Source organism: Arachis hypogaea, chromosome 14 (genome assembly GCF_003086295.3).
Source record: "Arachis hypogaea cultivar Tifrunner chromosome 14, arahy.Tifrunner.gnm2.J5K5, whole genome shotgun sequence".
Lineage (NCBI taxonomy): Eukaryota > Viridiplantae > Streptophyta > Magnoliopsida > Fabales > Fabaceae > Arachis > Arachis hypogaea.
Genome location: NC_092049.1, coordinates 28,792,375 through 28,819,012, shown reverse-complemented (window position 1 = coordinate 28,819,012; position 26,638 = coordinate 28,792,375). Strand labels below are relative to the sequence as shown.

Genomic DNA, 26,638 nt, shown 5'->3' with positions numbered 1-26,638 from the left:
TATGGCTAGGAAAACAACTCTTTGAGCTTTTAATCATATTTGACCTTCCTAGCCAATGATGCTCAGAGCCTTGGACCTTGCTTTTCTTTATTTTCTTTTTGCTGTTTCTTTTGCTTCAAAGATTAAGCTTTTGTTTAATTTAGAGAATTTATAATAGTTCTCTAAATTCCTATTCTTCATGCATCAACATCTTTTGATTCAAATTCAAATATGTACTATTCATATCATGCATTCAAAATCACAGATAACACCACCATATTTAAGTAAATAAGACTATTTTTAAACATAGACTCAATTTCTCATGCAATACATCACTTCTTTTCTTCTTTTTTTTTTTCTAGATTCAAGCTCAGTGAGTGGTACATGAGACAATTTTTTAAAACTAAAAGCAAATAATAGAATGAAACTAAACCTAAGAACTGAAAATACTAAAGATCATGGAAAGCAACAGAAAATAGGAGACAACAAAATAAGAACGGAAGAGAAAATAGAATGAAAGGAACTCAACCACCTCAGTTATCCTAGTGGTCATCCCTTTCCTCAGGCTATGCTCCTACATGAAGAACATTCACCTCCCCATGGTGCCACTGATGATAAGGTACACAGAGAGAACAAAGAGCTTGCTCGACCCACAACACCAAACTTAAAAGTTTGCTTGTCCCTAAGCAAAAGAAGACTTGAAAAACATGCCTCCTGGGTGTGCTAAACTCCCTTCTGATTGCACATGTTCCTGTTATAAACACTTTCCCTAACCCAAATACTAAAAATTGGGTTGCCTCCCAATAAGTGCTTCTTTACGTCACTAGCTTGACGGTTGGTTCTTGAATTTTTTTTTCCTCTTCTTCAGTTAGTTAAGAGAAATAACTTTAGTAGACATTAGGAGAAAAATGATACCCACCAAAAAGTAACTCCCATACAACTCTCTGATTCATTAGGACCAAGGAAAGCATATTCAAGTGTTGGGGAGAAGACTTCAATTCAAATGTGGGCAGTGCATTCAGATTTTTCTTCTCAGAAGCTTGCATGCATAGAATTAAAGGGACTTGTATGGCTTCCTCTGGAATTATTGGAATGTGCAAGCATAGAGTGTGCATGACTTCCTCCTTTGTTTGTGTATCTTCCTCCTTTGTTTGTACATCTTCTTCCTTTGTTTTTGCATCTTCCTCTTCTTCCGTGTGTGAGGGTGGAGAGTTCTCTAATTTACTGGAGTATGAACTCCTTTGATTGATTTTCTCACTTTCTTCCATAGGATCTTGCATTGTATCTCTTGGGAAGGAATTTGCTTGATTCTCATCCACGTGCTTGACAATCAACTCTACATGTTTCTCTATATTTTTTACACTTATCCTCATATCATGTACGCATTCTTTTATGACAAGCTCAAGAGCTGATGGTTCTTGATATGAATAAGGAGATGGTGGCTCTTGATATGATTAAAAAGAAGATGATTCTTCGTATGAATAAGGAGATGGTGGCTCTTGATATGAATAAAAAGGAGATGATGGATCTTGGTATGAATATGGAGATGGTGGTTCTTGGTATGAATATGGAGATGGTGGTTCTTGATAGATGAAACATGGAGCATTGAAGTTTCTTTGGTCTTGACTTTTCCAACCAAAATTCGGGTAGTTCCTCCATCCACAATAATATGAATCACTCATTGGGTGTGAATAGTAACCCATGTGATCTTTCTCTATTATTTTTCCTTAGCACAAAACACCAAACAGAATTAAACGCACCATGTGATAAACAGAAAAACAAAGAGGAAAGAACAGAAAGAATTTTATTTTCATTTTTTTAAATATATATATATTTTCAAAATAAATAAAATAAAGAAAACTAAAAATAAAAAAGCGAAAATAAAATAAAATATAAAAGACAACAAAAATAAAATAAAAATAAAATAAAGAGAATAAATTGAATTATTGAAAAAAATAAAAAAGAAGAACGAAAGTTTTAATTTTTTTTAAATAAAAATTAAAATTAAAAGTAAATAATAAAATAAAAAGAAAAAAAAGGAAAACAGGGGAGGAGGGACGAAACGGAAGGGAAAAGAAAAAGAAAATAAAAATAGAATTTATTAATAAAAGAAAACTAATTGAAAAAAAAAGTATCTAATTTAAGTAATCAAATAATTGAGGCAACACCAAACTTAATTTCAAAAATTAAGAAAAAATAAACTAGGTTAAATTCAAAAATTTAAAGAAATAAATCAAGCAAAACTAAAGCAAAAACGTCTAATCTAAGCAATCAAACAATTGGTAGTTGTCAATCACAGTCAATCCCGACAACGGCGCTAAAAACTTGGTGCGGAATTTAAAGTCCACAAACTAACCGGCAAGTGCACCGGGTCGTACCAAGTAATACCTCAGGTGAGTGAGGATCGATCCCACGTGGATTGATGGATCAAGCAACAATGATTGAGTGATTGGCTTAGTCAGACAAGCAGAAAATAATGTCGAGAGTTTAATTGCATAAAAACAGTAAAATCAGAGAATTAGAAAGCAAGCAGTAAACACATTGTGAAGATTATATGAGAGAACAGTTAAGGTTTCAGAGTTGTTTATCTTCCGGATTTCTATTTCTTACTAACTATTTTAATCATGCAAGATTCAATTCATGGCAAACTATATTTGACTAAACCCTAATTCCTTAGTAATTTAGTCTCCTCCAACCTAGTTAACTGCCAATTCCTTGGTCACTTAATTTCAATTAGAGGTTTAAGTCTAATTCTAGTTTATTAGCCACAAAAATCCTAATTATCCAAATATAAGAGGATTATATGTCACGATCCCGTTAAGTCCAAATAATTAGTAATTTAGAAGAAATTATTTTCAAGCTGTTGTTCAAGTAAATTGCTTTTCCAAGGTTCATAAGAACTCAAATAGAATAAAGATTATTATTCTGATCTACCCAAATCCGTAAGATGAAGAACGAAAACAAATTCTTAAAATTGAAATCAATAGATGAATTAAAATAGAATAATAATAGTATTAATTCATAGAATAAACAGAGCTCCTAACCTTAACAGTGGAGGTTTAGTTGCTCATGGCTCAGAGAGAAAACTAGGATTCAAAAAAATGGTAAACTGTAGAATGAGGTGCGTAAAAGAGAAAAGTGCCCGAATGGCTAAATCTTCTCTCTTTTATATCTAATCCTGATTAATGTAAAATATATTTTCTAAAACTAAATAATATCTTTTTCTATTTGTAAATAAAATAAAATTTTAATAAAAAAATAAATAATATATTCGTAGCCATCATCAATTTGGACGTGGGGACCATTCCTTAGCTGGGATTGGCGCCTAACTTGGAAATGTGGATGTGGCCAAATGGACTAGAGGCTGACTTCTTCTTATGGCACCTAACTTGGGAAATTCCAAGTTAGGCACTACCCTGGTTGCACGCAATTGGAGAACTTTGTGATCATGGCACCTAACTTGGGAAATTCCAAGTTAGGCGCCACCTTGGCCGTACAAAAAAGGAGAGAAGTATATACTATTATATATTGTTGGAAAGCTCTGGAAGTTAGCTTTCCAATGCCACTAAAATCACGTCAATTGGACTTCTGTAACTTGAGTTATTTCTGTTGGAGTGTAAAGAGGTCAGGGTTGACAACACCATTCATTTTCTCCCTTTTCTACTACAAAAGCTTGTCAAATCCATCCGAATGTTACCTGAAATAAAAAAAATTGCACACAACTCAAAGTAGCATTTATAGTGACTCAAAAGTACTTAAATCTTGATTCAACTTACAAATTCAAATGCAAATTCACTAAGAAAAGATAAAAAAGATGCTCACGCATCAATAGGCAATGCCATCGTTGGACACAAATGATAGTTGCTTCCTGACAAAAACGATAGTTGCTTGAATTGTTATGTGTCATGTCGAGGGTGTAACTTTGACAAACAAAAAAAAAACACATAAATTCTTTGGTAGAGAGTATTTAGGGCTTGTTTGGGTGAGCTTTTAAAAAAAGATCTTTTTTCGAGTTATCTTTTTTTAAAAGATCTTATAGAAAAGTAAAAGTAATTTTATGTTTGGATATCTCATGTAAAAAGGTCTTTTTATCAATCAATTATGTTTGGGTATAACAATATAAAAGTACTTTTTTGTTTATTTATTACATGAAAAACATCTTTTTTTTAAGGAAAAAATATCTTTTAAAAAAAGATGTAAATTACAGCTTCTCAAAAAAGATCTTTTTTTTTATTTTACTAGTGCTTTTACTTTTACTACTAGAAATTTGCCAAACATGTTAAAAAATAAAAAAAGATCTTTTTTCATTGAAAAAAGATCTTTTTTTAACAAAATAATGGCACCCAAACATGCACTTAGTGTAGAAACTTAGGCGCAGTTAACTTCATATGAAGTTGATAGTTGAGAGTCGTTAAATAATTTGACAGGTTTGACTAAATTGTCATTTAACAGCTCTCAGTTATCAACTTCACATGAAGTTAACTGCACCTGAGTTTCCATCGAATATTTAGAGGAAACTATAGTTATCAAACCCGACTTGACCCGGCCAGTTAGGAAACCTGGTCACCCGGACACCTTGCCAGATCGAGCCAATCGTGGTGCTGGACATGTATTGTACCCGATGAAAACTGGTCCGACCCAGCCAGTTTTCAACAAAATTGGTGATTCGGCTGGTTTATATAATCCGGACCGGATCACATTTATTTATTTTTTATTTTTTACACCCAAAACGGCGCCGTTCAGGTTTCCCCCATTTTCTGATGATACCCTAATCTCACCCCCCATCACACTCCGCTAGCCCTTGTCCCTCTTCTGCCTCGTTAGTCCCTCACGGCCTTACCTCGTCAGTCCCTCAGGTAGCATTTGGTGGAGAGACAGAGACAGAGACAGAAAGATTGAGACTGAGAGACAGAGACTAAGAGACAGAGATGTAAATAAATCTCAGTATTCTGTTTGGTGCAAAATGGGAGATAGAAATTGAAACAAAAATAAAATTCTAATTTAATTTGTACAAAGGGTAAAATTGGAATTAATTAATTAAAATAAAGATATTTTTGGTATAAAATGTTATTAAAGTTTCAGTCTCCACTTTTTGGAAGTACTGAAATACTAAAATTTTGGGGACAGAGATAGAAATTTTAGTACTAGTCTCTGAACCAATAAACATGATACTGAGTCTCAGTCTCTCAGTCTCTGTCTCAGTACCTCAAAACAAACGCTACCTCACGGCCTCACCTCATCAGTCTCTCCCCTCACCTTGATAGTCACTCTCACGGTCTCACCTTTCGTCTCCGGCCTCTCACTTCTCTCTCGGTCTCGCACTCATGTCAAACTCAAACTTGTCATCGCGGTCTCACACCAATCGCTGCCTTCCCTACGCTCGCTTCGTCGGAGGTAGAAACAGACATAACCAGCATTTGGATTCTGGTTTCTTGGGTGGTGGTGGTTGTCGTCTTCTTTTTCAGCCGTTTGTTCAATTGGTTAGCTTCCCAGGTGAGCTCCCTTTGAGTATTCGACCCTGTTCTTTCAGACTTTCAGTGTCAATTTCTGTGTATCTTAGAGTTTCATAGTGAAATTAGATTTTTATGGTGGTGGACTGGTTGCTATTGTTGTTGTACATTTTTGTTGTTGGATAACTGAGTTGAATTGAATTTGTTGCTGAACCTTGTTGCTGTGTTGCTTAAAAAATGCTAAATCTTTTGTTGTTGTATGTTAAGGGATAAGGGATAAGAGAGTTGGTTTGTAACAAAATCAGTTTAGTATAGTTAGTTTGGGTTTGTTATTCTGATCTTTGATCTTTCTCTCTTTTCCAACTCTGTTAAAAATAAAGCTCTTGCATCCGTTAAGAGGTGTATAGGATTGATTCATTGATGGAAGAATAAGATGAAGTTAATTCAGTTCAGTAATTTCTTGAAGCTCTCTCTTTAAACTCTTCTTTCTCTGTTTCTGTTATTCTGGATAATACAGTGTTTCTTATGGAAGATATAGATACAAATCAAAATGAGAAAAATATTGATCAAGTTTTAAATTTGTCCTCTGAAGATATAGATGTCAATTTTGAGATTATTTGGATTTGATTTACCGATTGTGTTATCTTTTGTTTGCTCTTGTTTATTTAAATTGAGAAAGTATTTTGTACTAGAGACTAGTTTATTATCTCTTTTGTATAATCAGTTATGTCTAAGAATTGATATTTGATTATTATTATTATTATTATTATTATTATTATTATTATTATTATTATTATTATTATTGTAAAGACTTGTATTTTAAGTTTTAACCATGGTTCTGAAAACCAGATCGAACCAGCTGGTCGAACCAGTCTGATCAGGAATCTGGTGCCTTTACGGTTCGGTTGAAATAGAAAACTGCAATAATAAAACCGTTATTGGACCGCTAAATTGACTAGGAATTAGCCGGTCAGTTCAAACCGGGACCCCTGGCCGGTTTGCATAAAGTGACACTGATTTTGAAAGAAAAAAAAAAAGGAAAACGGTGAGCTAAAAATCATGGTTTTGAAAATTGGATCGAACCGGTAAAGAAAACTGTCCGGTCCACTGTCAAAAACCGCCAAATGTAAAATCGCTCAGAAATTGTTGAACCGGTCGGTTGGACCGGACCAAGAACCGGCCGGTTCTTGATAAACTACTTTTCGTTGCTTTAGAGTAAACCCACGCGGCGCGAGTCAGTCACCCACCCCCTTGCCCCAACACCCCCTCCTTCGTGAATCAGTGAATGAGACTCAGCATCAGAAGCAAACAAAGCCTTAGCTTCTTCAAAAATCAAAACCCAAACCAAATCCCTAGCTCCTTCAACGGTTCCGCCGCTGCCGGCCGTGGTTGTCGACGCCTCCGCGGCCTCCTCCTTCCCCCTGTTCAAACCCAGACCCTCTCTTGTAGCTCGGCACATCGTCCATGCTGCGGTGGCTTCTCTGTTTGAGGCTTCGAGCTCCTCGCCGTTGTGTCGCCGTCGTCTCGCTGTTGTCTCTTCGTCGTCCCGCTCGCCGTCGAAGGTAAGTAGCACTGCTTACAGGGTTTTCACTTTTTTTCCCTTTTATGCTCTCGAGTGTTGAGTCTGTTTTGAATGTCTGATACGATTTTTATCATTTTTGAAGGTTAGTGGCAGCTGCTGTTTATCGTTTGAGAGCTTCTGTTTATCGTTTTTGAAATTTTGTTGATAGATTTTTGATTGGGTTTATCGTTTGAGAGCTGTTGTTTATCGATTTTTGAATTTTTGTTGATAGATTTTTTATTGGGTTTGTCGTTTGAGAGCTTTTGTTTATCGATTTTGAATTTTTGTTGATAGATTTTTGATTGGGTGATTATTTGTTGCTGTTTTTTAATTTCTGTTGCTGATTGTTCTTGTTTTCTGGCTCTGTTCAGTCTATTGTGCCGTTGGTAATGGTGTTTTTGATTGTGTTTATGAGAGCTGCTCTTCTTTACTGTGGTGTTGCCTTATTGTTGATGGGGTTTGTCATAAAATGTTGATTAAGGATTATGACCGAGGGTGTTGAAGAGTGCAGAAAGGGAAGCGACAATTGTTGAGAATCTGATCGAACACGGGATAGAAGTTTTGCACCATGTCAAACTTATAATTTTCATTTTTGGGTGTTATTAAGATTTCTCCTTAACCGTCTCTGTGAACCTTGATTATCTCATGTTGTATTGTGGATTTCATGATTGAGCATATTGATTCATCAATCCATAGGTAAGCCTTTTTTTTTAATGTAAAGTCAAATAGTCAATAAAAAGTTTCTGTATATTTTTCATAAGCTTAACTTGCCATTTGGATAGTAGAACTGGAATTGCAATATAGAGTTTCAATTTCTATTCTGATTCATTGAAATCAGAATTTTTTAATTTTTTGTATCATTGAAAATCTAGACGATGACTTGTAATTCTATGTTTAATTTTAGGGTAAAAAACGTATTTAAGCCAAGGCAAGAAATGTTTAACGTAAATACGCCAAACTGAAAATCGTTTCAGCAATAAGCCGGAAGCTATTTTTATGTAATTCGAACCAGGGTGGTTCGAACTACGAACCTTAGTAATTCGAACCAGGGTGGTTCGAATTAGGTGGAGAGGATCTTTGAATGTAATTCGAACCTATGTGGTTCGAACTTCTACCTAAATTTTCTTCATAAATCGAACCAGGTTGGTTCGAACCTTGACTGCACATAGTTCGAACATGGGAGGTTCGAATTATAGAGAGAGTCCGGCCTGAGTAAATCGAACCGGGCTGGTTTGAATTACACTAACCATAATTCGAACCGGTTAGTGGGAGAGAGACCTCTAACCGTTCTAAGCGTGAGTTGGTCTCATTAGATGGAGTAAGATGGCTAGTGAGGAGAGTTTTGTTGTTCTGGTTCACCACAGAGGATCCATTAAGAGGAAAACTCGTTTCGGAGTGAAGTTCACAGATAAGGATCCTCTCTGTATTGTCGTGAATCCAACGACAAGCTATGATGACCTTGTTAGATCTGTGCTGATGAAACTTGGCCTGGAAGGTGCGAAGCGGGTTAAGAAGTTTTTCTATCGCATTCCAGTCACGATACTGCACGATACGGTGAAGTATGATTGTCTCACGATTGGTAGTGATGAGGACCTGCAAGTCATGTTTCTTTGTCGGAGGCAGTTTCCGGAGGTGAGGACACCAGAATTGCTCGCAAAGCTGATTGATGTGGTATCCAGCTCAAGGGGTTCCAACCGGAATACCACCAATGTAGCTACGGCAGCTGGTTCCAGTTCCAGGGCTGCCGTGGCTTCTTCCTCCGTCCCAGTGTACGAGCCAGCGGTCCAACTTGTCGCCTCCCCGTCTTTTGCTGTTGATCTGAATGACGGCGTAGGCGACGAGGTAGGATCCTTTTATATTCTGCCGAACGCTTTAGAGGGCGTTCCACCGGTTGGCGTCGGAGACGGAGTCTTGGGTGATGCAGATGAGGACGACGTCGAGCCGGATACGATTGAGGATGACAGCGGCGACGAGGTTGGAGCGACTGGTCCTGCATTGGCGGGCGGTGGTTCTAGCTCTAGCACACAGCAGTATCCACCACATTTTTCCTCGTTGGACCTGGACGCCATGAGGCATGAGGGGGTTTTAGGGCACGCTGTTGGATTCGGAGCTAGAGATGCGGAAGGGAGTGCTGGTTTGACAGAGTTCCAGGTTGGTCAGCAATTCCAGGATAAAGACGAGGCCCTGTTAAGTGTGAAGAGTTACAGCATCCGGCGAGGGGTACAGTACAAGGTGCTGGAGTCCGATCACCGCCTGTATGTGGGCAAGTGTTCCGAGTTTGGGAATGGGTGCACATGGTTGATTCGACTGAGTCTCCGGAAGCGCAAGGGGGTTTGGGAGGTCAAACGGTACAACAGACCTCACACTTGCCTGGCCACATGCATCTCGAGTGACCACAGGAGTTTGGATTATCATGTGATTTCAGCGTTCATTATGCCAATGGTTAGGGCTGACGCATCCGTGAGCATATAGGTGCTCCTTAACGCCACGGCAGCGCACTTTGGTTTTAGGCCGACTTACAGGAGGGTATGGATGGCAAAGCAGAAGGCTATTGCCCTCATCTACGGTGACTGGGATGAGTCATACAACGACATACCTAGGTGGGTGTTGGGTGTCCAGCTGACGATGCCTGGAAGTGTTGCGGTCCTCAGGACGAGCCCGGTTCGAGTTGGCGGACAGGTGGACGAGTCTCAAGCGTATTTCCACAGACTTTTCTGGACTTTCCCTCCGTGCATCGAGGCATTCCGTCATTGCAAGCCGCTAGTCAGCATTGACGGCACACATCTGTATGGGAAGTATGGGGAAACGTTGCTCATCGCGATTGCACAGGACGGGAACTCCAACATTCTACCTGTCGCATTCGCACTAGTAGAGGGTGAGAATGAAGAGTCCTGGACATTCTTTCTCTCGCACCTTCGACAGCACGTGACCCCGCAGCCCGGTCTGCTGGTTATATCGGACAGGCACAACGGCATCAAGGCTGCGCTTGAGGCCCCTGACGGAGGTTGGTTACCGCCCTCTGCGTACCGTGCATTCTGCATACGACACGTAGCGGCTAATTTTGCCCTTACCTTCAAGGGCAAAGATGCTAGGAGGCTTCTAGTGAATGCGGCGTATGCGAAGACCGATGTTGAATTCGATTATTGGTTTGATATTCTGCAGTCTGAAGACCCGGCGATCTGCGAGTGGGCGAACCGGATTGATTACTCCTTGTGGACTCAGCATCGTGATGAGGGTTGGAGATTCGGTCACATGACGACGAACATCTCCGAATGTGTGAACTCAATCCTCAAGGGGGTCAGAAATCTCCCTGTAGCATCCCTGGTGAAGGCAACATATTGTAGGCTTGCGGAACTCTTTGTTCGCAAGGGGAGAGAGGCTGAGGCCCAGATGGGAACCGGACAACAATTCAGTCAGCATTTGGTGAAGTGTATTGAGGCCAACTTGAAGACGGCCAGGTGCTTCACGGTGACGTTGTATGACCGGGATAACTCCGAGTTCACCGTAGCAGAGACCACTTCGACTGGTTCTTTTTCCTTGGGTACCTACAGAGTATCGCTTGCATCGCGGACATGTGACTGCGGGTACTTCCAGGCGCTTCATTTCCCGTGTCAGCACGCACTTGCATGCTGTGCCTACTCACGGGTCACCTGGACCTCTTACGTTCACAGCGTCTATCAGATTAGCTTGGTGTTCAGTGTGTATCGGATGGGATTCACACCGCCGATCCCGGAGGGCTTCTGGCCACCTTACGACGGGCCCACGGTGATTCCGGACCCTGACAGGAGGCGTGCGAGAGAGGGTCGTCCTAGATCCACAAGGATACGGACGAATATGGACGAGGCAGATCCGAATCCGCCAAAGAGGTGCGGCCTATGTCGCCAACCCGGACACACACGACGTTGTTGCCCACAGGTTGGAGGATCGTCTCAGGCAGGACGCCATTAGTGGGCATGTTGTTAGTGTTAGTATTATTTACATTTTAGTTTTCCTGTTAGATGCAATGTTTGAGCACGTATGTAACTGTTTGATCTTTATACATTGTACTTTGATTGTTGCGAGTAGTAATGAATATGTTGTCTTTCATTATGAATACTGCTACAAGTTCCGTCGATGCAAATTTTAATATGCAAAGGTAAACACTAAACTGTTTCATGATTCGATGATTATAAATTGTCAATGTCCCACAACACAAATAACAAATAACATAGGTAAATAGACTACAACATAACAAGAAAAGTACATATCATTATCATACATGATTGAACCATAGGGAACAAAATACATGAAACGTGCATCATCTAAACAGATGCGATCCAGTACCACAGCGACGGGCTACCCGTGCCCTCTGACCTCGGCGGATAAACGGCTCCTCATCCTCGATGTCATCCCCATCCTCCTGCGGGGTAGGCTGTGCAGGTGGCGCAACATGCAGGGGTGCCGCAGCCACCCCTGCGACAGACTGTGATGCAGCGGTGAAGGCGGATGGAGGGGTACCTCCGAGACAGAACTGCTGACCACCGGATGACGATGGAGGCTCGTTCAGATCAACATCTAACGGGGCCTGTGTGCCTGAGGTCTGACCACCACTGCGGGGAGTGACGTCCCCCTGCATGATGGCGGTGATCTCCTCTAGGAAGCGTGGACTCCCGAAGTCCCCAACAAGCGTGTCTGACCCAATAAAGTCTGACCACTGTGATCCCGGGATAACCCAAGGTGTACCCCCCTGCTCAGGCTGGTCATCGGCTGGCACACCAACGAAGTAATGTCCAAGAGGGCCCGATCCAAGTCCAGCGTCACCCGTGTCAGCCCCGTCACCCATCCCTGTACCATACCACTCACCCCCATGACCGCCATCGTGTGTACTAGTACCCGCAGCTACAACAGCCCTTGAACCACCCCCGCCAACGTGCCCATGCTGATCATCGTCGTCGTCCCCACGGTCAGCACGCCCCCTCGCCCTACCTCCCTGGGCTCGTCGTCCGCCTCTAACGGGACCGGCGTCGTGATCATCGTCCATACCATGATCAGGCCACCTAAACTCACGCTGGCTCCGCCGTGTCCCCACACCCATCCTCCTCTCAACCCTACGCCTGTCCGGCACGTCCTCAGGACGATCCATGTCAGGAACTCGCCCCGGACCTCGTTGTGACGCCTCAACTGGAACCGGAACTGCTTTCGGATCCCCCAGCTGCGTGTCCGGAGACAAGAACCTCTTCCCATGCTGACTCCACCACTCAAGGAACTCATGCGACAGTCCGGGGTCAGCAACAACGTCGAACCTCAGCACACTCTCTTGACGAGAGTCCCAGTAGAGATGCCACTTCTGCAAATAAGACGGGAACCACCGATCGCCACCTCTCCCGTCCTTGGACATCAGAAAGTCGATGTTTAGGGCGGGAAGCGGAGGGGGCTGTACCCCTCCAAACTGCGGAAGAACACGATCTATCTGATGCCACTCTATGACAGCAAAGTAGATAAGCGCGGTCACAGAGCGCCACAACGCCATATGCCGAGGCTCCAAAACCTCCGGATGCAAAACCTAAAGTACGTCGGGGCTACTGTACGGCATCCATATAAACTGCACAACACAAGGAAGCCATTCTTGTCAGGGCAACTGTTGGAACCAAATCGAAAAGCTTGCTTATAAAAGGACACTTGTTAACTTGCATACTCACCTCCCTGTCCTGTAACCGGTCTATCCTGAGCCTCCACATCGCCACTCTAGGACCCTTCTCACTCCCGGAAGGGTTGTAACCTGACCATCTGCTACATACACATGTGTTACATCGACTGAAATATGTGTTTAGAGTATGCAATAGACTATTAATGAAATGCAGTGATGTGTGTAAAATTGAAATAGAGAAGGCCGTTTCTAGTACCTCGAGGCCAACGGCCAGCTGAACGTCTCATATCCTGCAGGCCTAAACCGAGGAAAGCGCCAAAAGATCCAAGACTGAAGTAGCTGAAGCGGGCCCGCTAACTTGACGACATGTCTGTTCGCCACTCGGCACATGCACCGGTACAACCAAGCCAGTGCTGCAGAACCCCAGCTGTAGGTACCCAGCTCCTCCAGCCTCGTTACGTACGGAAGCCATCTGATGTGAATCCGGTTCCCGGACTTGTCCGCAAACAGCTGCGTGCCCAACAACATCATGATGTACGCACGGGCATATCGGCGCACAGTCTCCTCATCTGCATCCTCAGGGCACTCGCCAAAAGTCTCCTGAAACCAGCTGCAGTTCACGGCGTACTTCTGAACCTGACTAGGAGGAGGTATAACTCCGAGCAACTCCTGGAACCAGACCTAGGCTGGACGGCCACCCTCGATGTATATATGGAACTCTGACAGGCACCCGCTCACGTAACGGCCGTCCACTGGCAAACCCAGCTGGTATGCCACGTCCTGGAGTGTGATAGTGCACTCTCCGAACGGCATATGAAACGTGTGCGTCTCGGGACGCCATCGCTCCACGAATGCACTGACAAGGGCCTCGTCTAGCCGGAACCATCGGTCGTTCAACCTTGTAAGATGGTATAGACCTGGCATCTGCAAGTACGGAACGTATCTGTCATCAAGTCGCATGCCCTGCTGCCGCCGCATGCTCCTAATGCATCGCTGGGGCTGCGCATGAAATGAACCGCATAGTTAAAACCAGCTTAAAAACCAACCACAACCGTAAGCAACACGATAAATCATCAACAAACCATTCTGCTAAATAAAACCGCATAACATTACATGAAAGATAAGCAACTGGAAAACAAACCCATATACCGCACAACTAAACCGTTAACATAAACCGGCTTAACGAGATCCACTAACAAGAAAAACCTTAACTAAACCGGTTTACATAAAACATCTAGCGTAAAACAACTACAATCAAACAAGTCAAACAAATCACCAACATAAAACCACTAACGAAAACCACCTACCCTAAACCACTCACATAAACCGCTTGCATAAACCACTCACAAAAACCGGTAACATAAACCACCAACATAAACCACTAACATAAACCACTACCCTAAACCACCAACCTAAACCACTAACATAAACCACTAACTTAAACCGCTAACTTAAACCACTAACATAAACCACCAACATAATCCCCTCACATAAACCACCTACATAAACCACTAACATAAACCACCATCTAACCCACATGCAAAACCATTAAGTCACAAATACCGCTAGAATAAAAAATATTTCCGTACTAACCTCGTCGTTGATGACTCCGGCTATATGAGTGACTCTGTCCAAGCGATATAACCGTGCCGGATCGTCCCCCACCAGCAGAGTATTCCGTTCAGGTCTTCCTCGGAGAGAATCTGGGTCGTTTTCTCTGAGATTTGGTGGGATAGGGGGAAGGAATAATAGTTCGAATGAGGGTGATTCGAACTCCTTATATAGCCGAATCACCCCTAATTCGAACCAGCATGGTTCGATTTATGAAGGAGCACGCCAAGGGTAATTCGAACCAGCCTGGTTCGAATTACATACGTTGCACAATTGGCTATAGTTCGAACTAGGTCAGTTCGAATTACTTGGGTTAGTAGTTCGAACCACATTGGTTCGAATTACATTCAAAGCTCCTCTCCACCTAATTCGAACCACCCTGGTTCGAATTACTAAGGTTCGTAGTTCGAACCACCCTGGTTCGAATTACATAAAAATAGCTTCTGGCTTATTGTTGAAACGATTTTCAGTTTGGCGTATTTACGTTACACTATTTTTGGCTTGGCTTATTAGGGTTTTTTACCCTTAATTTTAGTTTTATTAGTATATTTTGATAAGATCATATGGTTTTATTAGTATATTTTAATTTTAAATTTAAAGATATTTTAAGTTTTATATCAGACTATAATTATATTTTAAGATGTTTATTTATAATTTATTTATTATTTTATTTTAAAATAATTTTTTCGGTTAAACCACAGTTGGACCGATTAGATCAGTAAATCAGTGATTAGAGCGGTTCGATGACCGGTCAGGTTCTCAGAACCTTGCTGAAAACGCATTCGCCCCTTCTCCACTTCTACACAAAACAAAAAGAAAGCTGAAGCCTAAGGGTGAGAAACCCTAGCTTCCCCACCACCGCCGCAAGGGTTGCTGCTGTCCATCGTGCCCAGGCACCACCGTCGCATGGACTGCTGCAAGGATTGCCACCGTTTGTCCGTCGCAGCTTCTTCCTCGAGCTCGGTGTCAGTCCCTGGTGTTCATCTGCTCCGTCGCACTCCTGCCGTCGTCCGTCGCTCTCCTGCCATCGTCCGTCGCTCCCCTGCTGCCGTCTGTCGCACTCAGGCACCGTCTTTGTCTGGTCGTGGTGCTCGAAGTTCCCAACCCACCAATCGCAGCTTCTTCATCGAGCTCGGCGTCTTCGAGTGTGCTCTTCGTTTGCTCAGCTGCAGGACTGCCGCCGTCCGTCGTCATTCTCGTCGTCTGGGCTCCGTCTCCGTCGCACTTTTGCCCCTCTGCTCAGACTGCTTAGAAGTCAGAACGAAGGTTTAGGATTCTGCTACTCATATTGGTTTCTTCGTTTTTGTTTTTTTAATTTTTCATTCTTTGTTCTTCGGTTTAGGATTCTGCTACTCAGATTGGTTTCTTCGGTTTATTTTTTATTTTTCGTTCTTCATTCTTTGTTTTTCGGTTTAGGATTTTGCCAGATTTAATTGTTAAATGATTAGCTCTGCTCAGCAGCAGTGTACTCTGTTTTTTTGCTTTTATTTGTGCTGTGCTGAAAAAATTGTGCTGAAATTTTGATAATCCTTGTTAATTTTAGAAAAGTTTGTTAATCTTTGTTAAAATTGTGCTGAAACCTTATTTAACATTGTGATCTGCCTGCTGAATGCTGAAAATCTTGTTAATATTTGTTCAAATTGTGGTGAGAACTTTGCTGAAACTTAAAAATTTGGCACGTTACTACTGTCTGCTGAATTGGTCAAGTTTGTTCAAACTTAAAACTCTGTTCATTATGATCAACTTTTTGTTAGGGAAGGAATAAATTGGTCAGCTTTGTTTTTAATTCAGTGAAGAAATAGATGAATTGAATCAAGTCAATTAACCAAATGAGTGTGAGTAGATGCCTGAATGAATTTTTCTTGTTTCTTTAGACTATTTTGATAAGTTCAATAGTGATACAAAGACTAACGAGTGTGAAATTGTTAATAATTGAGTAAATGACTGAATAAATTTTGTTTCTTTTGTTATTTGACTTTTGAGTTTGTTGATGGTATGGAGTTTTGAGCTGTTTGTTAGATATAAGTTTAGATTGTGATAAATTTTGATAATTGTTATGTTTTGAGAAGGTTTGGTTCAGTGATTAGGTTGAGCTTAATTGTAGAAGAGGTCTTGCTACTCAGTACAGTATTAACTTATTAAATGATTAGAATTGCGTTTTGTTTGCACGGTGTTGACTTATTGAATGGTATTTCGTGTTTGGAATTGCATTTTGCTTTAGATGGTGATGATTTTCTTATGGAATGACTAAGTTTGTATTAGACTACGAGTATGTATTTGGGTGTTTATTTATAATTTATTTATTATTTTATTATAAAACGGTTTTTCTGGTTAGACCACGGTTGAACCGTTTGAACCAATAAACTAATGAACTAGTGACCAGAGCAGTTCGATGATCGGTCTGGTTTTTAGAACCTTGGTTTTAACACATGATTTTAATTTTATTTATATAATTTTATATTTTTTTAAATTATGATCGGGTTAACCGGGTAAATCAGTAACCTACCGGTTGAACCAGTAACCTGACCGGGTCATATGATCGAATTGATTACCGGTTTGGTTCTGATAACTATGGGTGCAGTTAACTTCATGCGAAATTGATAACTGAGAGCCGTTAGATGACAATTTAGTCAAACCTGTCAAATCATTTAACGACTCTCAGTTATATTAACTTCACATGAAATTAACGGCGCCTGAGTTTCTACCCTAAATACCAAAGAACTTATGTGTTTTTTTGTTTGTTTGTCAAAGTTACACCCTCGACATGACACATAACAATTCAAGCAACTATCATTTATTTTTTTCTTGTTTGGTCAGGAAGCAACTATCATTTGTGTCCAACTATGGCATTGCCTATTTGGAGAGTCCGTCCAAAACTGGCTAGGCTGAGAGAGTTTCATGTTGAGTTCAGTTGCCACTTCACAATCTTCGATTCTGACTGAACACTGTTATTCCCTTCCATGAACATGTTCTACGCTAGAAGACCATTCTCCTCCTCTTCTTCTTCATGCTCCTCAAAGAACCATTCACTCCAAACGTTACTGAAGCGTGGATTCACACCAACCCTGAAATCCATCAACATATTCCTCCTCTCCCTCCTCCGCCACCGCAAGTTCAACCTCATCATCCACCTCTTCACCACTGCCACACTCATCCCCACTAACCCTACCACCCACTCCATCCTCACATGGGCACTCCTCCATTCTAGAAGCTTCCAAGATGCCGAGAATCTCATCTTAACTCACTTCACCCATTCCCATCCTCGCATCTGGGACACACTCATCCGTACCCACCATGACCCTAATAGGGCACTCTTTCTTCTACGCTATTGCCTCCAAAACGGTGCCGTTTTGCCCGCTCCTCTCACTTTCTCTTCTCTTATTCACAGGCTCTCTTCTCAGGGGGACCTAGGCATGGCAATGGAGGCACTGGAGATCATGACAGATCATAGGGTAAGGTACCCTTTTGATGATTTTGTTTGTAGCTCCGTGATTTCTGGGTTTTGTAGGATTGGGAAGCCTGAACTTGCGTTAGGGTTTTATGACAATGCTGTGGGTTCTGGGGCACTGTTGAGGCCCGGCTTGGTTACTTTAACTGCAATTGTTGGTGCACTTGTTAGGTTGGGGAGGCTTGATGAGGTTTGTGGTTTGGTTAGGAGGATGGGATTGGTTTGGATGTTGTTTTGTATAGTGTTTGGGTTTGTGGGTATGTTAAAGGGAACGACTTGGTGGAGGTTTTTCGAAAGATGAGGGAAATGGTGGTGGTGAAGGGTATCGATCATGATCATGTGAGTTATACTATACTCATTGATGGGTTTTCTAAGTTAGGCGATGTGGAGAAGTCATTTGGGATCTTGGCTAAGATGATAAAGGAAGGGAAGAGACCCAATAAGGTCACTTACACTGCAATAATATCTGCTTATTGTAAGAAGGGTAAAGTTGAGGAAGCACGTGGTGTTTTTGAGAGGATAGGTGAGTTGGGAATTGAGTTGGATGAGTTTGTGTATGCAGTTTTGATTGATGGATATTGTCGGATTGGAGATTTTGGTAGTGTCTTTAAGCTATTTGTTGAAATGGAGAAAAGAGGGGTTAGTCCTAGTGTTGTTACGTATAATACCATAATAAATGGTTTGTGCAAGTTCGGGAGGACGTCTGAGGCGGATGAGTTATCGAAAGATGTGGCTGCAGATGTGATTACGTACAGCACGTTGTTGCATGGTTATACTGAAGAAGAGAACACTCTGGGGATTTTGCAGACAAAGAGGCGACTAGAAGAAGCTGGAATCGCCATGGATATCATAATGTGCAATGTGCTGATCAAAGCATTGTTTATGATGGGGGCTTTTGAAGATGTTTATGCTCTTTACAAAGGAATGCCGGAAATGGGCCTGGTTCCGAATTCTGTTACTTATTGCACAATGATTGATCAGTATTGCAAGGTAGGTAGAATTGACGAGGCACTTGTGGTATTTGATGACTTCAGAAAAACATCATTCTCTTCACCTGTATGCTACACTAGTATTATTCATGGACTCTGCAAGAAGGGTATGGTAGAAATGGCCATTGAGGCATTAGCCGAACTCAATGATAAAGGACTGGAGTTAAGTAGATATACATTTAGGATGTTAATGAGGACACTTCTCACTGAAAAGGGTGCAAAAGAGGTTTTAGATTTAGTTTACACAATGGAAGGATTGGGCCAAGACTTATATGAGTCAGTATGTAATGATGCAATCTTTTTATTATGCAGAAGAGGATTTCTTGAGGATGCATATCGCTTGTGCTTGATGATGAGAAAGACAGGTTTATACGTTACAAGAAATTCTTATTATTCTGTTTTAAGAAGCTATCTTAGTAACAGGAATAGGGAGCACATGCTACCCCTATTGAATATCTTTCTAAAAGAATATGGCCTAGTTGATCCAATGATGCGAAGGATACTAGCATGCTACCTATGCTTAAAAGATATCCATAATCCCCTTCAATTTATGGGAAAAACAATCTCTCTTCCTGTCGCCATCTTCAGGATTCTGATAAAGGAAGGTAGAGCTTTAGATGCATATAAGCTTGTGGTAAAGACTCAAGATAGTTTACAAGTCATGTATGCTGATTATGCCATTCTGATTGATGCCTTATGCAAGGGAGGATATCTCAATAAAGCATTGGATCTTTGTGCCTTCGTTGAAAAGAAAGGGATCACTTTGGACATAGTTGTATATAATTCTATAATAAATGGATTGTGCCATGAGGGACGTCTTATTGAAGCATTTCGGCTATTTGATTCATTGGAGAAACTTAATTTGATACCATCTGAAATAACTTATGCCACATTAATTTATGCACTAAGTAGGGAGGGATATCTGGTAGATGCTGAGCATGTTTTCAGTAAAATGGTCCTGAAGGGCTTTCAACCAAAAACACAAGTTTATAATTCACTACTTGAGGGTATTTCAAAGTTTGGTCAATTAGAGAATGCGCTCGAGCTTCTAAACGATTTGGAGACAAAATATATTGAGCCTGACAGCTTGACGGTTAGTGCTGTCATAAATTGCCATTGCCAAAAGGGCAACATGGAAGGAGCACTTCAATTCTATTATAAGTTCAAGAGGAAGGATGTATCACCTGATTTTTTTGGGTTCTTGTACTTGATAAGAGGCTTATGTTCAAAGGGACGGATGGAAGAAGCTAGGAGTGTCTTGAGAGAAATGCTCAAATCGAAGAATATTGAAGAGATAATTAACATAGTTAACAATGAGGTTGATAATGAGTCAATAGGTGGCTTTCTTGCCATTTTGTGTGAGCAAGGAAGTATTCAAGAAGCCCTTGCAGTTCTCAATGAAATTGCAAGCACGCTTTATCCTGTTCTAAGGTTATCTACATATAATCAAGGAGCTCACGCACAGAGGAACATTTCTGAGCTGAACGCTGGTTTACAATCTTCAAGGCGTCTATCCTCCTCTTGTAGAACTGGTTTGGATTTTGGATCTTGTGATGCTAGCGATGAAAGTGATCTTACAATAAATAATGATAGTCATGTGACAAGGTCCCGGCCACTCAATTTCGACTTCTATTATTCCATGATTGCCACACATTGTGCCAAAGGGGAGCTACAGAAAGCTAATCAAGTAGCTAAGGGAATGCTTTCCCACCTAAGTCGAGGAGCTGAACATAAGAAAGAAGAGAGAAAATGAATTCTTTCAATGTGGCAAATTCTCTATTTTTAATGCCAGGAGAGATCACACAGTTGACATCTGCAGGTATATATTTTTCCTCATAATTAAGTTTTCAGTATATATTTATAATCACATTCGTTTCAGGTCAAAGTATTACAGAACATTAGCATACACCTGATAGATTGATTTGACCTTATTACAAGTTCATAACTTCTTAGACAACTTCAGCTTGCCTTGCTCAACTGTTATGTTCACAATTCCCCTTTTTTATTTGATCATCTCGGATTAGCTTTATAGTCCTCGCTACAGTATAAAGTTCTCAAATTTTCATTGTAGCATCAACCAGATAAACAAGAAAATGATTTCCTAGCCCTCTGTCATTCCAGTTTCTTTGACCGCAGAACCAGTCTGAAAAGGACAACAAGGTGCCAATTGGAGTGCAAGGGATCCATATCTGACCTGTAAGATATATAAATGGTAAATACATGCTCAACTTTGATTTAACTTGAGTTATAAACCTTTGCATGTAATTAAGAGCTTCACTACAACGATTGTGTCAATGTATATCTTGAACATACAATTGAACTTTTCTTTTTCTTTTTTTAGTTTTAGATACTTAGGCCAGGAGGATGATGAAATTTAATTTTTATTCTATTTGTTTTTAATTAATATTAGGCAATGCATATACATATTGGTTGGCTAAGATAGTACTTCTATACAAAAACGAGGCAAATTCTTTTGGGTTCTAAATGAACATATAGAGACACAGCTCTTTTGTAGCATTTTTGTGGATTAGGAAGTGTTGTCATTATCAGTATGACATGGGTCCATTCATGTCTTTTGATAACTTGTTTCTCAGGCACCATATGTTTTTGTAGTAAAGGATTTGCACTTAAGAATGCTTAATGTTTTCTTATGACAACAGATAATGGCAGCAGGCACTTGATTACATGCTAATTGCTGCTTTAAGCTTGAAATTAAAAAAAGTCATGCTCTGCATTTGTGGAGATAAAATGTAAGTACTTTTTCTGGAGACAATTTTTTTTATTTTAAAGTGGATTGAGTTGTATTTTCAGTTTGTTCTTTCATTTCCTTACACTTTTTCCCTCCCTGCCTGAACTCCCTATTTAACCAGAGAATGGTTGACTTCAAACAAATGAAATCTACCTTAATCCTAATGCCTTTTGCCCTTCATGGAGGAGTTTTGAATGACAAAGAACCAGAAATGATTTCATTCTTAAATCAGATCTCTTTTTCTTTTTTGGGTATTTAGAGAAAAGAATGAAGTGATTTCATTTATAGATCAGATCAAATTGGGTATTACCTTATTTTTTTCCCCAGATCTTATCATTTTCCTATGTATTTGATTGGAAATCATTTGCTATCTAAATGTTTGAAAAGACTTTTATACCCTTCTTAATTTTGGTTCCATTTTTAGCCCATTCTTTGAGTGGAGGGAATTCCCCTTGTTCCGAAGCTGAAACCCTCTATTTTATATGCAAGATTTAGCTTCTGATTGGGTCAGTGTGAAGCATTGGCTTTCTGCCTTAAGCTCATGAGGCCATGGGAAATTTCTTTTATTACTTTGTCAAACAGGTATGTTGCCTCAAATCATAAATCTAAGGGAAAGGAAGTCCGGTGCACAGCATTCCACATTATGTTGCCACAGTTAATAGTGTATACTCAGGTTGTTATAATATGTTGTCAAGTTTGAGCTTTTGGTGAAACAGATTATGGTTTGCACTTTTTATTTTGTGTGTTAACATGTTGATATCAGAAGTATGTGATTTGGTTCTTCAGTTTTCTGAATCTTCACTGCCATATTATCTTTTATTCAATTTATTTCAGAAAGAATGTATGCAATATACTTTTAAGGATATGGCGGTTTTTCTTTTTTCTTTTTTTTGGTTGTGGCCATAACTTTTATCTGGAAAAAAACCGTGTTTTTGTTGCTGTAAGCCTGTAAGTATAAGTTCTTGTTACTTTTCACATGGTCACATGCACACGCACAGCATGTAACTTTGTTCTTTGTGATGCCAATAGTTGCTTAGTAATCAATTGTTCTAATTCCCATTGTATTTTTCAACAGTTAATTTTATGTTGCACTTTTGAGAAATAGCATGGCCTTGCTCAGTTGCTGTTGACATCAGTGTAGAAGTATTTGGTTCTGAGCCTGCTCTCATTCAATGCTTAGCAGGAAATTTGGTCGCTTGACTTCCATCAGCCACTAAGCAGTTGACAATCAATTCTTTGAAAGTAAACAATCTGGTTAACAAGGTCATATCCGACGTTGTAACTCTGCTGAGCCAATAAGCCGATAACAGAAGATCGGTTGTCGAGGCCAGTCGCACTGACTGGACCTATAGCCATGCAAAATACGCTGTCTGTGAGCTGTTCAAAGAAGCTTCCTGTGTCCAAAGCCAAGTCTGCACCTTGAGCAAAATGGAATGTAACCACTGGAAATCCAACTAAATCTCTACTCACAACCCCCAAATGGCAATATAGCCAGGGATAAGTTTCGATTATAACTTTCCTAAAGGACCCGCCGAGGATATTCCTAACTTCCTTGTATAGTAAATTTTGCACATCATCAGGTAGGTAGGTGAGCGTAGATCCTGTGTCAATGATGACACCACCCGCGCCATTCTCTTTTATCTCAAAAGTTGCAGGAGCAATGTCAAGCCTCCTTTCTCCTATACTTATGCCTTCCATGGTGATGTAATACATGCCACGAAGAGCTTGAAAATGGGTTGGATAGCCTTCAAGATCTGCTCCTTCGCCTAGGATCAGTTGGTTGTAATTACTACTTTTGTCAGCTAGGCTTCCTATGCAGTAAGAGAATTTATGGCCTATTTGTGATGCCAAAGACATAGGTGCATTGTTTAGTCCTAGTATTCCATTATACCCTGGATCATTATTGTACACAATGTCGCGGCCACACCCGAATTCTATATTTGGTATTTGAATGGAACCTTCGTCAGATGTCTCAAAGACTAACGTTTCATAGGCAAGGGTTCCCGATGCTGAGGAATTGTCTGCGTAAGTGATACTGAATGGCGACCTATCCAAGGGGTGGCAATTGCAGCCTCGAAAGCCGCAAGGTGTCCTGCATAATTGGGTGTAGGTGGAAGACTTTGAAGGGTCAAAAAGTTGACCTAAATGCTGATCACAATTCGAGCAAGGGTTGCACATAATCCAGAAGATTTCGCTGGCAGTGTCCATGACAACTAGCTGTGGGGTGGGAGGTTGGCCTACCGAGATATTTGCCATTATCGTTCTACCAGACGAGGAGGGAGAAAGTTGAGTCCTATGGTCGTTGGCAGCCATAGTTCCTTCAATCCTCGCATGCAAATACGTGACACGTGCAATGGAATGTTGGATGTCGAGTTCGATCCTTTCTTTGGCTGTTTCACTTTGGTTGTAGTGTGGATGGTGAACAGATCTTTGATGAATGAGTTTGGTGACCAATCTTTTAGGCTTTGCAGTTGTAGCATTTGGTAATTTAGCCAAGGATGTGGTTGTTGAAGAATTGGTGCTGATTGATGTTGAGAAACACCAGGTTGAGAAGGTTAGTAACAAAAGAATCAAAGTTTCATGTACAAGTGCCATTCCACCTTCAGTTAATTGAAATGGCTTTTGGCAAGTTGTAGATACAACTTTCTAAGACATGTTAACAATATATATAGTAAGCAAGGATTTTGTCTAATATGTATATGTATAGACATATAATAAGCTTGAGTCATTACTCTATTATCAATTGAAATGGTTGCATTGCAGGTATGATTTGAACAAAAGAAAATTGATGGCAGGTTTGTAAACTAAGAGAGGTTTCAAAAGTGCTGTGCAAATGCATGAATGCTGTGACATTTTGTTTAATACATCCTCTGCTAAACAATTCTGGAGAACAAGGAGCATGTGTTATGGTTTGATGATATTTTTAAGAAGGGAAATGTTTGTATATAGTGACTTCAATTGACATTTGATGATTGCAGTCTAAATAAATGTGGATTTAAGTTGAACATGCATTGAGTGTGATTGTATCTGAAACAAAATGTACACATTTGTTTAGAGCAGTTGATATATGACAAATAAATTAAAAGGTGACATTTTTTTTGTTGTTTTTCCCCCGCCCCCCGGGGGGGGGGGGGTAGATTGTAAATAATTACACTTTCTAAAGGCTATAAATATTTTGCATTTATAAAATTTAATTGTTGTCTTAAATAATTGACTATTTAAAAGATTTAGACAATATTAACTATTTTTCCTTTTTAACTGAGAACCTATAAAATATAGAACATTTAATTATCTTATATGGATAGAAGGTTTATTGTCCGATCAACTAATTTGTTATTACCCTCACATTTATAATCAAATATAAATAAAGGTACAAAAATACTTTAGTTGATTAATGATTGATGTTTTTGCGTTATGAAAATTCGATTATTTTGGTGCATGATTGATTACTTTATTGAAAATATATGTAATATACATATAAATATATACAAATATATTGGGGTTGATTTTCAATGTTAATAAAATAAATTCTTTTTGGTAAAAATTAATAATAACAAAATTTTAAGCGCACTTAAATTTATTTTAAATAAAACAATTTTAATCATAAATGGATAATTAATTTTTATTTTTGGTCAAGTGGATTGAACAACCCCTAATCTTAGATATTAGTCCCATGTATTACACACTCACACATACTACATGGGTATTACTAACATGGTTCTATATTCCTCACGAGGATTTGAACCCAGGTACAGCTCCCAGCGAGGCAGGTGATGCTGCCATTGATACAAGGCCTCGGCTGCAAATGGACAATTATTTAAGACCAAGATTGTAAAAGTACAACTCATATTTTAAATACTTTTTATTAAGGAGTACTATATCCCTTTTTTTTTAATTTGACAAAACATAATTCTATTTTAACCTGTCAAGTTAATACTTTTTTTTAATTTCCAAATGGATTATATATATATATATAAAAGTAAAAATAAAATTAAAATCTATAATCTACTACTTTATTTATCACCGCTAATAGCAAGGTAACTATTGCATTATTTTTTTATAAATTATTTCATTATTATTATATTTTATATTTTATTTTAAATTACTCAATTATTTTTTTGGTGCTCATTTTTCCTTTATATATGTTAATTTGTTTTTATCATTCTACTATTATTTTGTTCTTTTAAATGATACTATGTAATCAGGAGTTCCAGTTTTTTAATTCATATTTTAACTATGTTCTCTTATTATCTTACTTTGTTTCTTTTATATTTTAAATTTTTGTTAAATTTTCTTTATATTTTTTTATTAATATAGCCATACATAGTTGTTGATAAAAGAGCATATACATGGCTTCTTCAATATTTATCTCTTATTATTATTCCATTAATGTATTCTAATTATGACATAATAACAATAAAAGTATTTGTTTTATTCAATGCATAACACTCCTATTTTAGTTAGTCTATTTATAATTATAATACTATATTATAATAACATGGTCTTTTTTCTTAATTATATATTTATATTTTTAATAATTATTGAAAAATGTTTATACAAAAAATATAATCTATGTTCAAAAACTATTTAAAAACATATATGAAATAATTATTCAAAAATATTTATACAATAAAATAGGATATACACAAATTAAAAGAACTAGTAAAGAATAAAAAGATTCTAAAAGAAATATAAATGGAATAGAACGGTTACCTACCCTAATATAATATTAATCGAAAATCATCAGGTGTTCCCATGTACGATCTTGGAACACTGATGTTCCATGTACGTCCAAGTGGCCTGTGTTGCTTTTAACTTTTAGCATATTTGGAAAGACAAAAATAGCCTCTTTTTCAGAAGTGATTGGACATGAATAACTCGTGGGTAATTGTTATTGGAGGAGTGAGGCTGCATCCTTGCTATGGACCAGCTTAGACTTAGCTTCTTGATTTTTTTTATGTTCCCTGTATGTTATTGTGTGGTGGATAATAACAGAGTAAACGGGATTTTTTTATTCAAATTAATAAAATATATAATATGTAGATAAATTGTTATTTTAAATATCCACCACAACATTGTGCTACATAGACAAAAAAATTATTAAGTACACAAACCGAAAACTGTGCCCGAAATGTGACCGTTAAATTTGGACATGGTTGCACTTAAGATATGTATAATTGCGTAGTTGTACATAAATTAAAAATTGGGTAATGCTATGGTCTGAA

General features: G+C 39.4%; 3 protein-coding genes across 24 annotated transcripts; 1 reads left to right on the top strand and 2 right to left on the bottom strand.

Moving 5' to 3' along the window:
• Positions 1-12,532: 12,532 nt before the first annotated feature.
• Positions 12,533-13,761, bottom strand: LOC140178557 (protein MAIN-LIKE 1-like). Its single transcript, XM_072215743.1, has 6 exons — positions 13,758-13,761; positions 13,647-13,702; positions 13,437-13,540; positions 12,873-13,256; positions 12,669-12,756; positions 12,533-12,571 (listed from the first exon to the last, which is right to left on the bottom strand). Exons 1-6 carry the CDS (start codon positions 13,759-13,761, stop codon positions 12,533-12,535), a joined length of 675 nt encoding a protein of 224 aa, XP_072071844.1.
• Positions 13,762-15,017: 1,256 nt separating this feature from the next.
• LOC112742468 (uncharacterized) lies at positions 15,018-24,505 on the top strand. 22 transcript variants are annotated; one of them, XM_072214014.1, is made up of 7 exons: positions 15,018-15,493; positions 17,045-20,483; positions 20,801-20,876; positions 21,325-21,414; positions 21,903-21,995; positions 22,597-23,967; positions 24,177-24,505. In XM_072214014.1, exon 2 carries the CDS (start codon positions 17,973-17,975, stop codon positions 20,415-20,417), a length of 2,445 nt encoding a protein of 814 aa, XP_072070115.1. In that variant the 5' UTR covers positions 15,018-15,493; positions 17,045-17,972; the 3' UTR covers positions 20,418-20,483; positions 20,801-20,876; positions 21,325-21,414; positions 21,903-21,995; positions 22,597-23,967; positions 24,177-24,505. The 22 variants fall into 22 exon arrangements, with proteins under 22 accessions (XP_072070115.1, XP_072070106.1, XP_072070109.1 ...); XM_072214005.1 differs by having other exon boundaries at positions 22,489-23,967; XM_072214008.1 differs by having other exon boundaries at positions 20,786-20,876.
• Positions 22,620-24,008, bottom strand: LOC112741883 (aspartic proteinase CDR1). The gene has a single exon (XM_025791051.3). The coding sequence runs from the start codon at positions 24,006-24,008 to the stop codon at positions 22,620-22,622; it is 1,389 nt and encodes a 462-aa protein (XP_025646836.1).
• Positions 24,506-26,638: the final 2,133 nt, after the last annotated feature.